Source organism: Pteropus alecto, unplaced genomic scaffold (assembly GCF_000325575.1).
Source record: "Pteropus alecto unplaced genomic scaffold, ASM32557v1 scaffold25, whole genome shotgun sequence".
NCBI lineage: Eukaryota > Metazoa > Chordata > Mammalia > Chiroptera > Pteropodidae > Pteropus > Pteropus alecto.
In genome coordinates, this window is record NW_006441955.1 from 30,007,905 (window position 1) to 30,021,094 (window position 13,190).

Genomic DNA, 13,190 nt, shown 5'->3' on the forward strand with positions numbered 1-13,190 from the left:
AGAACTGAGTAACAAGTTAGACTGTGAAAAAAAAGGCACCATGGGGAGCTGAGATACCTACATAGGATCAAGAGAAGTTTTCCTTAAAATGGGCATGCAAGGGGAAAACAACATAGAGGTAGGAAAAGTTGAAGGGAGAGCAATAGTGAGTGGATGAGTCTCAATGGCTGAGAAGAGTGGAAAGGGGCGGGCAGGTCTTTGGAGTGGAGGAAAGGGCAGAAAGGTGGTGCCAGTGCAGCAGGTGGAGACGGACAGCAGGCCAAAGAGGATTCTGTGCTGTATAGACAGAGAATTTTCTCTGTGAAATAGAAAATGAGGTCACCTGAGTGAGAGAGAGCAGCAGGTGAGGAAGTGTGAGGGAGGGGATGCTTTAGGAAAGCAATACAGGTTGATAGGGCCTAAAAAGGTGATTATACCTTTGGACCAATAATTTCACTTTAAAAGTCTTTTGTAAGAAAATAATTTTGAAATGTTATTCAAAAATTATACACTAGATATTTGTTCGTGGAGTTATTTACAATCATTGGAAATAAATGAGGGAAAATATGTAATGTTTTTCAATTTATCAATAACAGAACAATTAAAAATTGTGCTATGGAATTACATTAATTTAAAATGATGTATTAGAAAGATTATATAAGGTCAAAGTAAAATACTTGTAACATAACGGTAAGTACTAAAGGCAGGATTTATAATTTCATATAAGATAATATATATGGAGTGGCTAGAAGGAAATAGAGCAAACTATTAATAGAAGTTCTTTCTTGTGAGGTAGTATATGAGTAATTTTATTTTCTTTTTATTTTTTGACATTTTTTAATAATAGATATGCTTACTTTAAAATAATAACAATGATTTTAAATTACTTAAAAATTTTTAATCAACACAATTATTTAAAGCAAACATTTTGCATGTTTCCCATTACTAACATTTTAAGTGGTTACAGTTAATGTCAAAATTCTACTTTGTTTTTCCCAGGTCATCCAGAAATTTATCCTATAGTGTTAACTACAAAGACCCAAGAAATATTTAACTGCCGAGTAGATGAAGACTTCACAGATGAAGAACCTTATAAACTTATCAAAAAACAAGATATTTTGGCAGACTTTCACAACAGAGCTGCAGTATCTGATTTCTACCCAGTCAAAAAAATTGTTCAGGCAAGTACAACATCTCTCTCTATTTTTCAGTATTGCTTCAAGGGGTTCCTGGTACATAATAACAAAAGATGAATAGATTGCTGAGTTTAGATCTGACATTCGCCGTACTTTGGGCAAATGCTGGCTTGCCCATACCTCCTTTGAAATCCTGCTTGATGATCCTCTGTGAGAAGCGAACGCTTGTCAGTGACTGGCTATCTTATTCTACACCCAGAAAAGCTAATCCTTGCCTAGTTTTAACTAAAATAGGAATCTACTCTGATCTTCCCATACCACTTTAATTGTTTAATTCATAATTTTGGTCCTGATATGTCCCCAAACACATGACAAAGCACAATGCCAAATAAAAGAACTGCTCCTTTTTTTCCTGTTAGAAATAAAATTGCATGGTAAAATTTTCCGGACTCATTGTGTTTTAAGAGCTTTTAATAGTTAATAAAATAATTTTACAATTTGGGGCTATTAACTATAGATTAGCACTATGGTTATCTTTTATGATTGATTAACAAAATATCAATTTCATATCAGTGTCCAAAAAAACTGTGTGACCATTGAATATCATTAACCTTTGTTAACACCCTTTTTCTCTCCCTCTCCTCTCCCTCTTCAGTAGCATGTTGTTTAATCTCCACATATTTGTGAATTTTCCAGTTTTCTTTGTGTAGTTAATTTCTAGTTTCATACCATAGTAGTCAAAAAGATGCTTGAATCCTCTTAAATTTATTAAGACTTGTTTCGTGACTTAACATATGCTCTATCCTTGAAAATGTTCCAAGTGCTCTTGAGAGAAAAAAATATTGTGTTGGTTTTGAGTGAAATATTCTATAACCTGGTCTTCTGATTATATTCCTATAGGAATATCCTGGAGATGAGCTTCTGATTGTTTGTGACAAAGACTTCAAATATGGACTTAACTTTTACCTTATTGGAACTGAAGAGGGCAAGGAAAACTATTTAAATGTAAGCACACCCAATCTCTTGCATTTTATTGATTGTCAGAAGGAAACGGCACCTCTAGGGAAGACTTATGCATTACTAGGATTATTCTTGTTCTCCTGTTTCCCTGGGGCCTACATCTTGTTTTGGCACCTAGAGTAAGTGAGCAGTAAATGTGGGATGAACTAATCAGACATCTCAAGGTAGCTCTACTTATTTGCCCTTTACTGACCCGATGAGAGCAGAAACCATGAATCTGGAGTGCCACTGCTCTCGGCCACTCCTTGGCCATATTCCTGGTTCTCCTCTTGCCACCTCCGTGACTTGGGATAAGTTACTGATCCTCTTGTCTATAAAACGGCACCAATAGTGTCCATTTCCAGAGCTGGAAAATTAAATGGACTAAAACAATGTAAAGCCCTATGTATAGTGTCTGACACAAAGCTAGGTACTCCATAAATGTTTGCTATGCTTATGTAAAAACAAAAATTTTAAAGGATGACTTGGTCAGTGAGCAGTCGATGGGGCGAAAAGCAGCAAATAAAAGAATGGTAGTTTCCAAGGGGAAAAATTCAGTTCACCTTTAGGGTGTTTTGTTCAATGTGGTCATGAAAGGTAACAGGTTTCTGAGACTTGCCTTCTGATCTGGCATCCTTGTGGGGAGGTTTAGTCAAACTGAAGATGACAAAGGGGTTTGAGTGGTTGTCTAATAAACAAAAAAAAAAGAAAAGAAAAGAAAACATAGAATTTTAAAATATCTAACACTTTATAAACTAAAAATAATCTTTTACTTGGCATTAACATTTTCAATTTTATTTTTATGGTTGCTTTTCTGCATTTTTAATTTTTTAATTACAGTCTTCTGCTGCTTAATGATGGGCACACATCCTGATAAATGCATCATTAGATGATTTCCTCGTTATGTTAACATTATAAAGTGCCCTTACACAATCCTAGATGGTATAGCCTATTGTTCCTAGGTTACAAGCCTGTATAGTTTGTCACTGTACAAAACAACACAAAATTAAATCAAGCGCAAGCAAAGATGATGCAATCAAGAGATGTTTGAGGCTGCTGTTGGTATAATACAGCATTTTGCTTTACAGCAAACATTTCTTTTAAATAAGTAGAAAGAATACACTCTAAAGTAATACATAAACCAGGAACATAGTAGTCATTTATTGGCGTTATCAATTTGTAATGTTCTATACATAATTGTGTGTGCTATACTTTCATATGTCCTGCAACCCAGTAGGATTGTTTACACAAGCATCACCACCAACATGTGAGAAATGCATTGTGCTAGGACATTACCGCAGCTACAAAGTCACTAGATGATAAAAAATTTTTTAGATCCATTATAATCTTATGAGACCATTGTTGTTGACTGAAACGTTGTTATATAGTGCATGACTCTATAGTGAAATATTTTCAAATGTATAGAGAAGTACAGAGAACAGTATAATATCCACACAACCATATCCAGAATTAACAAATTTCAATATCATCATACTTACTTCAAGTTTTTAAAGAAATAAAATATTATAATAAATAATGTTTCACTCCTTCTTGTGTCTTCCCTAATTCCATTTTCCTTACTTCTCTCTATAAAGAACCATTATTAAAAAGTTGTTATATATCCCTCCTGTCCATTTTATATTTTTACCATATATGTATGCTCCACAAATAATGTGTTTTACTATTTTATTTAAAAGTCACATGTAATTATATAAATTGTTCCACAACTTTTGTTTTTCATTGAATTATAAAATTCTAGGATCTATCCATTTTGATACATTTAGATATCATATATATGTAAATCAAGTTTGTTCATTACAACTGCTTTATGGGATTTTATTTTATGATTATAACACAATGTATTAATTTGTTCAGTTATTGACACATTCTGTTTATAGACAGATGATAGATGATGATGATGATAGATAGATAGATAGATAGATAGATAGATAGATAGATAGATAGATAGAGATAGATAGAGAAATATTGATATATATCTCTCTATATACTCCTTATGGACATCTTGATTTAAAAACATTCACTCATTATTTAATGGATACCATGTTTATTCATACTTATAATCCTCTTATCGAAGAAATTTTATTAAATCAGAAAACTAGTTTTATATTTAATATTGTTTGTTTCCATATTTATAAAGCTGTGTGGTACATGCTTTATTCTTATCACGTATCTTTATCTTTTTTACTCTCCCATCCTTCTTTCATCTTCTCTCTCTATCCTTGACATCTTCTTTTGTTCTTTATTCTTTCTTTTTGCTTAGTTTCCTTCTTATAATTGAAAAGCGTGAACCAACAAAGAAAAAAAAATGAGAATCTGCCTAACGAATTTATATAAAAGTAAAGTTTATTACAAAATATACACATGTAGCTATAACATAAAAATTGGTCATATATTTTAGAATGCTATTTATGTCACTCTAGCCCCCAGAAGTACCAGAAGAACAAGAAGAATATAAAGAATTTAAAGACTATTCTCCCGAAGACATTTCTGTTTATAAGCCACCTATCTCTAAACCATGGGTTTCTTTGGGCAGTGAAAAAGAAGTTGAGGAAGAATCAGTTAAGGAATCTACAAAGCAGGTCAGCGGCTTAAATATTATTTCTAGTCATTCCCTCCCTAGAGCTGAATAACACTTATTCCTGAAGGATCTATAAGGTTTGCTATGTTTGCTATGGGCATGTGGTTTTTCTTTTGATAGAAGAATGATCATTGTGTTGTTATTAGTTGAATTGTGTCCCTCTCAAAAGAATGAAGTCCTAACATCTAGTACCTCAGAATATGACCCTATTAAAAAATGGGAGGGTGCTATTCAAATATGACTGAGGTCCTTATAAAGAGAGGACATTGAGAAGACACAGAGACATGGGGAGAACAGAAGGATGCAGAGATTGGAGTGCTGTATCTACAAGCCAAGGAACACCGAGGATTGCTGGTGTCACCAGAAGCTTAGGAGAGAGGCAAAGAACTGATCCTTTCTCAGAGTCCTCGGAAAACAAATGAACCTCCAACACCTTGATATCAGACTTCTAATCTCCACAACTGAGAGAGAATAAATTCCTGTTGTTTTAAGCTAACATGTCTATGGGACTTGATTACCGCAGCACTAGGAAACTGATACAGCGGCATAGCCAGAGTAGCCCCTAAGAGGAGGGTTTGAATGCGAGTGATTTATTTGGAAGTGCTCCATTGGAGAATAGAAAAAGCATCAGGACAGGACGGGGCAGAAGCCCTGCAAAAACCTCAGCAGAGGGAAGGCTTCAGCCTGAGCCCCTAGGGGAACTCAGAGTGTAAATTACACTGCAGAGCTGTCCAAAGCAGAAGCAAAAGAGATGGGCTTATTCATGTCTCCTGCCAGTCTATCATGGGTTGAGATGTAAACAGCCAGTCACTTCCTGTTGTTTGCACCTGCGGGTAGCCCTAGAGAAGTGTTTCCTAGAAGAACAGCAGGTGGTGGCCATGGGAACAGAAAGCACACAGAGCTGGAGGGGTGCAAAGAAAGTATACAAAGCGATCTAAGAAGATCTGGGCAGAACACCTGCGTTGTCTACCACACATCCATTTTTCTCCACTGACTTGATTATGCTACCTTTACTGCTTACCTGTGTTGCAGATTACATATATGATTTCTCGAAAACGAAGTCAATTTGGTGCACCAATCAAGTTCAGTGACCAGAATGCTTCCAGTATAAAAGATGCCTATATCGAATGTACAGCCTACCCAGATAAAAATTTTACCCTTAAGGTACTTGAGAAAGATGTTGGCATGCAAGTAGTCCCCCATATCAAGGACACAAGTACTCAGACAAAATGGTAAGTATGTGATAGGTTTATGTATTTTCAAAGGCAATTACAGTAAAATCTAGCAATGTCCATGATTATTTTGAGAGCTTTAAAATAAATAGAAATAGAATGACATTGATGATACAGATCCCTCTACAGAGTAATTCAATTTGGGAAGATCTCATTACACTCAACAATTCCTTTTAAAATCTTAATAAGAAAATGAGATATAAGTATATAAGGCAATAGAAACTATGAAGTGGAAAAGTGACAGATGCTGTTAATAATTACAGTACTGCTTTCACTTGAAATATTACCATTGCCTCCTAACTGCTCTGTTCTACTACCTAAGTCATCATTCTTACATATTAAATCAGATTGTGTTACTTCACTGCCTAAATCTCTTCTTTAGCTCCTCATCACATCCAGAGCCCTTATTGGGATGGCATATATGATCCTTCTTCCCTTATGACAAGGCACCATCGGCCTCTCCAGTCTCACCACCCCACCCCCCGTTACCAAAGAAGTCCTCTATGCTCTAGTCCTGTGAGCTGCTTCCATCTCCCAGAATATTTGCTCTTCCACAACTTGCTGTCTTTGCCAATGCTGTTCCTCTGCAGAAAATATCCTTCACTGCCTTGTCCCTCTGGGGAACCACTCTTCACTCTAAGTTCATTGCTCCCTTCTCTGTGATTTCCTGGAAATGCCAGGTAGAGTTGATCACTTCCTCCTCTAGGACCCCACTAGCGCTTACAGGTATCTGTCATAGCACTGAGAACCCATATTGTACTCATCTGCTTACCTATCCATCTACCTTAGTTCCAGAGCACTTGGAGGCTACTAGCTATATCATTTCACACATCAAGCTCTTAATTAAAATTTGTCCAGTGAATGAATTGATGTGAAATGGATTGACAAGGGGATGCTTGACCTAGGCTTTGAATATCGTATAAATTTGAAGATATATTTAGCTAAGCTATGTATTTTTTTAGTATTTAAAATGTTTTCTTATTTTGAAAGAATTTTAGATTTATGGAAGATAAGCCATGAGTGTTGACTATGATTTGGAGACAGAGAAAAAGGAAACAGCTTAAATTTTTAAATTTTATTTTATTATTAGTTTCAAGTATACAGTACATTGGTTAGACCTTTATATAGTTTATAAAACGATCCCCCTAATTTCTCTCTGGTTTTCCACCTAGCCATTACATTAATGCTAACTGCCATGCTCCCCGTCCCCATGACCATCTATCAACTACTAATTTGTACTTTTTTAACCCTTCACCCCATTTTCCCAGCCCTCCAACCCTCCTCCCCTCTGGCTATCACCAGATTGTCCTCTATATTTGTGAGATTTTGATTAGTTTGTTCTTTTTATTCCTTAGATTTCACATATAAATGAAATCATATGGTATTTATCTTTCTCTGTCTGACTTATTTCACTCAGCATAATCAGCCCCAATTTTTAAAAATGACCTGAACCCATTAGGGGATGGAAAGAACAGAGTTTTCATGAGACCATGAGGAGACCAGCTTGGGTACAATGGAGGGAATAGCAGAGGTAGACAGAGAAGTAGTTTCTCTGTGGTGGACAGTAGGGAGCTTGGCAAGAGTTCTGAAGCAAGAGACAGGCAGATGGTAAGGTATTGAAGTAAGATGAACCAGGCAGGTAGTATGTATTGGAGAGCACAGGAAAAAAATGCCTTGAGTTGAGGAGATTCGTTAAGTAGGAATCTATTGTCATTAAACCAGGCATTCCTTCTAAGTACTTTGCACACATCAACTCAAGTAATCTTTACAACTGCTTCTGAGGTAGGTATCATCCCCATTCTACAAAGAAATTGAGTCAAAGAGGTTAAAAATGAAAGTTTGATATTTGGAACAAATTTAAATCTGAAGCAATAATGAATAAATTTGCTGAGAAACAACAAAACAAATCACGTTTAAAAAAAATAAAAGTGACTCTTGGTCATGTTGCTACTTTGATGAAACTACCGGGTACCATAGAATTTCTTACTTAATCCTAACTAGAGGGTACTGGTGTGGGATATAAATTAAAAGATGAAACTAAGATTTATACCAGAATCTCTTTGGTTCCAATACCAACGTTCTTTCTTTCCATCACTCTGCCATCTGCTGTGGATACTGACCTAGGAAAAAAAAGTGGGGGGATGAATTATTCTATTAAATATAAGCAAAACTCTCTTTACCACTCTGTTTGACTACTCTCCATTTAATATATTTGCCTCTCACAGGGACATTTTACTGACATTTGTTCAACAAACACAGATTAAATACAACCTAATAGTTTATTGAGCACCAAAAATGTGCTAAGCACATTTTTAAAAATTTTGCATATATTTACACATTCAATCCTTCAATAACCCTATGATCTAGGTACTTTATGAATTTCATTTTGAGATTAGAAAACAGGCACAGAGAGGTTAAATAATTAGCTCAGGGTCACATAGCTAGTAAGTGATAGAATCAGGCTTCAAAGCCAGGCAACCTGTCACCAGAGTGCACACTCTTATGGATTGTGTCATATGACCTTTATATAGTCCCGCACCATAGACCAAGGAGCTACCCAGTCTAGTGGGTGAGACTGATAAAGCCCAGAGGTACAATGCAGTGCAATGTGTTCAGGGGTGGAGGTGAGCGCTGAGAGTGGACTGGTTGGAATAAGCTTTCCTCCAGGGACTGTGTTGCCATTATTGCCTTAATGCAAATTGTTCCTAGTTTTGTATATTTAGAGCAGAGTTTCTCAATCTCAACACTACTGACATTTTTGGGCTGGATTATTATCTGTGTGGAGGGCTGTCTTGTGTATTGTAGGGTGTTTAGCAGTTTCCTTGAACTTTACCCACTACATGCCAACAGTACTTGTTAGTTGTGACAACCAAAAACGTTTCCAGACATTGCCAAATGTTGCTGGGTTGTTGGGATGGAGCAGGATTGCACCAGTTAAAAAACAATGATTTAATTAAGTGAAGAGAGAGAGAGAGAGAGAAAATAATAAACAAATGTGACAAAAAGTTAATAATTGATGAATCGGGATGAAGAGTATATGGGAGTTCATTATATTCTTTTTTAAAAACTTTCTGTAAGTTTAAAATGATATCTAAATAATTTTGTTAAAATAAGAGCTTATTCATTATGTTTGAGAGAAATATACAAATACTTTCAATGGTAGTCAATATCAATGGTCTAGGATAAAGAAAAATTCGATATGTAGAATTTAAATATAAAATAATATCTTAATACTGTCATGACCTATACATGCTTTTCTTTGATGTAATTTTTTATATTCAATTTTCTTTTAATGTATTAGGACATATCCCAAAAATGCTGCTACACAATATTATCCAAGGGAATTTTCAGAAGAAGAAAAAGAAATACTAGGACAATCAAAGCCTTTAACTGATTTTCTTAACAACGCATCCATAAGGTAAAAATTCTATATTAAATTTAAAAAATGAAACAGTCTACACCCTGAACAAGCCCAATCCCGTCTGATCTCAGAAGCCAAGCAGGGTCGGGCCTGGTTAGTAATTGGATGGGCGAACACCTAGGAAGACTAGGTACTGTAGGCATAAAAAATAAAAAATAAGGGATTGTATGCTGACAAGGTCCTTGCAATCTGTGAGGTCAACCAAGGGTTGCCTCGCCTAAAAAATAAATAAATAAATAAATGAAAATTTAAAAAATAAAATAAATAAATAAAACAAAGTGTGTATATTTAGTTATAATAATAGGTCTTAAAAACAGCTTAATATCTAGATAGAAGTATGAAGACAGTTATCAGATATGCATAAGCATGTGACACTTTCTATAGATTCTCAGTTTTTCTTCGCTATTGCTAAGCAATACCCTAGACCTCACAAGCTAGGGCCACACCAAACACTGTAAACCTGGAAGACATATACAGTTGAGTACGTGATGGTGTTTTCCTAACAGCAAATTGTCATTTATTTACCATGGTTTCTTTTAAGTCTTTTCCTCCACTCCTCACTCCCCTTCTTAGTTTCACTGACTTTCAAAGGATTACAGAGCTGAGGATGCTGTGGATGTACAGAATGATCATTACGATGACAATAGGAATTTACAAAAATATCTTTGTAAATAAGAACCTGAATTCAATTCAGATGTACTTCCTGGATATGTCATCTTTATCCCTAATTCTTTTGTTGCTGCCATTTTTATTGGCTCTGAAAGAGAGGTGTCTTCAAAACATCCCTTACAATTATACTGTGACCCTGGGCAGAGCATTGGCGCTTCTAGAGAAAGAGTTTGACAAGGTCTTATCAAGTTGACATCAAAGTTCAGAGAAGTGGAACCATTGATGGACAAGTCTTCCAGTTGTACCCAATAGGTTGGTTTCCATTTCCAAAATTAGAAATTTAGTGGTCAAGTTCATGTATAGCTGAAGTTACGTTTTTTTATTTTTAAGAAAACATCATTAGTTCTTCCAGACTGGATTAAATATCCTGAAAATTACTATGCCTAGGGAGAGTCTGGTTCAAAAATTCATCAATGATCTAGAGAGTGCATTAACTTTTTGCCACTTCTGAGAAGCATGCCCTTTATAGCTTTTTTCTATGTGAGCAAAGAGAAAGAAACAGGAAAACCTAAGGTTTATTTTTTTCCCCATATCACAATTAAGAAATTGTTTAAATTTGTCCTGATAAGAACATTAAAAATGAGAAATCTCTCTTTCTACAATCGAGGGAATTATTCCGTTTTGAAGGAATAAATGGTCGATAGCCAGTTCTCAATTATCCACATCATGTATTATCTTTAGTCCTGGGCTTTTATTCTTCCCTTTCAGTTGTCATGCTTATAAAGAGAGGGATAATAATGCCTTCCCTGAGATGTGGGAAGGAGAAGCCAGAACTATAAAGAGAAAGAGGGAAACTGGCACAGGAATTGTAATGGTACTGGCCAAGAATAAGTAAGAAACTGACGTTTATATCACTGCCGTTCTCCACATTCTAAAATTGTTTATGGCTTATTTAATTTTTTAAAATTAATATAAGCCTATTTTTGTTCTGGAAGAGAGCCCTTTCAGAAATGAGTTCTTTCTTTTTCATAGAAATTTGTCCAGAATGAACTTAAGGAAAGCATGATTTGCAAAAGAAGGAAAGTACATGAGAGGAGAGAGAGAAACTTCCAGGGGATTCTCAAAGAGTGTGGGAAATCAAGAAACAGGAGACCAGAGCAAAGTCCCTCTTTGACTTCTCTTTTGGGAATTCTTTCCGCACTGGAGCTGAAACAGAAATTAGATCTTGAAAATGCTAACGAATGCTTCTACTTGAAACTGGGTTTAAACCTTGAAGTTCTAGGATGTGAATCTATGCTACCTTGCAAGGTTATTCAAATTTTAATATGCAAGTGGACCATCTGGGCATCTTGGTAAAAGCAGGTCCTGACTCTGTAAGTTTGGATTGGAGCCTTTGACCTTGTCTCTAACAGCTTCAGGTCATGCTGATGCTGCCGGTCCTGGGACATGCTTTTAGTTTAAAAGATGAAGTACAAGAAGGATTTAACCAAAAGAGTATTCAATCAAGCACTGAATGGTGGTGTTAATGCTTAAAGACACAGGGAGTAAATGCTACCCTTGTTTAATTACATTTTTAGGAGTATTTATTATGATGTATAGTGTTCATACCTAATCGTCTAAATTAAGCATTTTTTTCTTATTTTAGAAAATTCTTAATTGAGACACCACTCTTTCAGCTGACCACACCTATTAAAACACCAAGCTATTTGGACTTTCAGTCATTAGGGTAAAGCCCTGAGTGGTATTCTAAATGTGGGAAAGCTCCCAGAAGCCTTGGGAGTGAGCTAAGCTTTTAAACCTAAGCATATTAAGGGACAATAAACACTATAGTGACTTAAAGTAACTTTTAAGACAGGGGCCTGTCAAGCCAGAGTCTCTAAACTACTAAGAGATGAGCCTAGCACTCAGATTGTTTTTTAAAAAAACAATATGAGTATTTTTGGCAGGATAATTCTTCATTTTAGGGACTGTCTCATGCATTGCAGAGGGTTTAGTAATGGAATTAAGTACATTAGCTTTTCCCAGGTATTGTGACAACTAAAATCACCACACACACACACACACACACTTATAAAATCCAAATCTCTCCTTAAGAATCTCTGTTGTTTTGAATTTGTATATGTATATGTATATACACATACATACACAAATACATAATCTTAATTATATATTAGTATAATAATTAGTAGGCGTGACCATTTGGTACTGAATATGGCTAAGAAAATTGCCTTTTCTGTCATTTGGGGATTTTCAGAAAGCCAGTGAGACCAAGTTCAAGTAGAGGTTTACTGAAGGTCACCCTGAAAAATAAAGGAAGGGGAAGGGGATCGGGCAGGGAGAGCCTCAGTCAATAGTCAAGGTGGCCTGTTAGTGGAGTCCTGCAGGAGGCAGGACTGCCAGGCCCTGGTGTCCCCACAGCTGCTGTGCTCATTGACCTGGGGAGAGTAGGCCTTGGCCTGGGAACCAAGGCAGATAATGAAGGTGCTAGAGGTTGCCAGCTAACCACATCCCGCTAGCTTAACAGCAAGTTCTTAGAAGTTCTGAGTAACACACTGCTGTGAATTTTTTTATCTCTTAAATTGTTTATTCCACGTGGGGTTAATCTTTAGTTACCAAATGTAATTGAGAATATTTTTTCTTTAGGTATAAATGAATTAGAGGAGCTGCTGAAAGACATATCATTGAATACTAAAATCTAAAGTCTTAATTACTTTTGTTTTTTACAAAATAGTGTTGAAATAGCTCTGCAACAAAATGAAATCATGAACACATTTGTTGATGACTGGAAATGCTTGGCAGAAGAAGAAAGCTCCTTTGGGGACAAGACCGATACCCACCTAAAGGAGTACCAGTCCTTTACCGACCTTCATAGCCTAACAGAGAAAATGATCACCTGCGTCTCATGGCATCCCGATATCTATGGTGAGATGGGAGAGACTGTGGTTCCCTTTGTGATGACATTGAAATAGTCTTTTGCTTTTATGTATAAAACTCCAAATTAGCTCAATTTCAGTAAGACGACTTCCATTTGCTGAGTGCTAAGCACCTGCCAAAAGCTTTCTTTCCACAATTTCTCTTGGCCCCTGTCCTCCCAGCCACCTCGTGGGACACCCACTGTGACCTCTGCTTTACAAGGAGAGGAACAAAGCTCAACTCTAGGAAGTGACTGGCTCAGGTCTTCCAGCTAGCCGGTGCAATGCCCAATCTAGATTTGA

At 36.1% G+C, this 13,190-nt stretch overlaps 1 protein-coding gene across 1 annotated transcript in view; it reads left to right on the forward strand.

Moving 5' to 3' along the window:
* WDR63 (WD repeat domain 63) overlaps positions 1-13,190 on the forward strand; it is a 63,711-nt gene that overhangs the window by 15,522 nt on the left and 34,999 nt on the right. The window contains exons 4-9 of the mRNA XM_006919473.3: positions 979-1,160; positions 2,016-2,120; positions 4,556-4,714; positions 5,746-5,945; positions 9,247-9,363; positions 12,707-12,897. Coding sequence (XP_006919535.1) covers positions 979-1,160; positions 2,016-2,120; positions 4,556-4,714; positions 5,746-5,945; positions 9,247-9,363; positions 12,707-12,897 — 954 coding nt within the window. The remainder of the gene's footprint in view (positions 1-978; positions 1,161-2,015; positions 2,121-4,555; positions 4,715-5,745; positions 5,946-9,246; positions 9,364-12,706; positions 12,898-13,190) is intronic.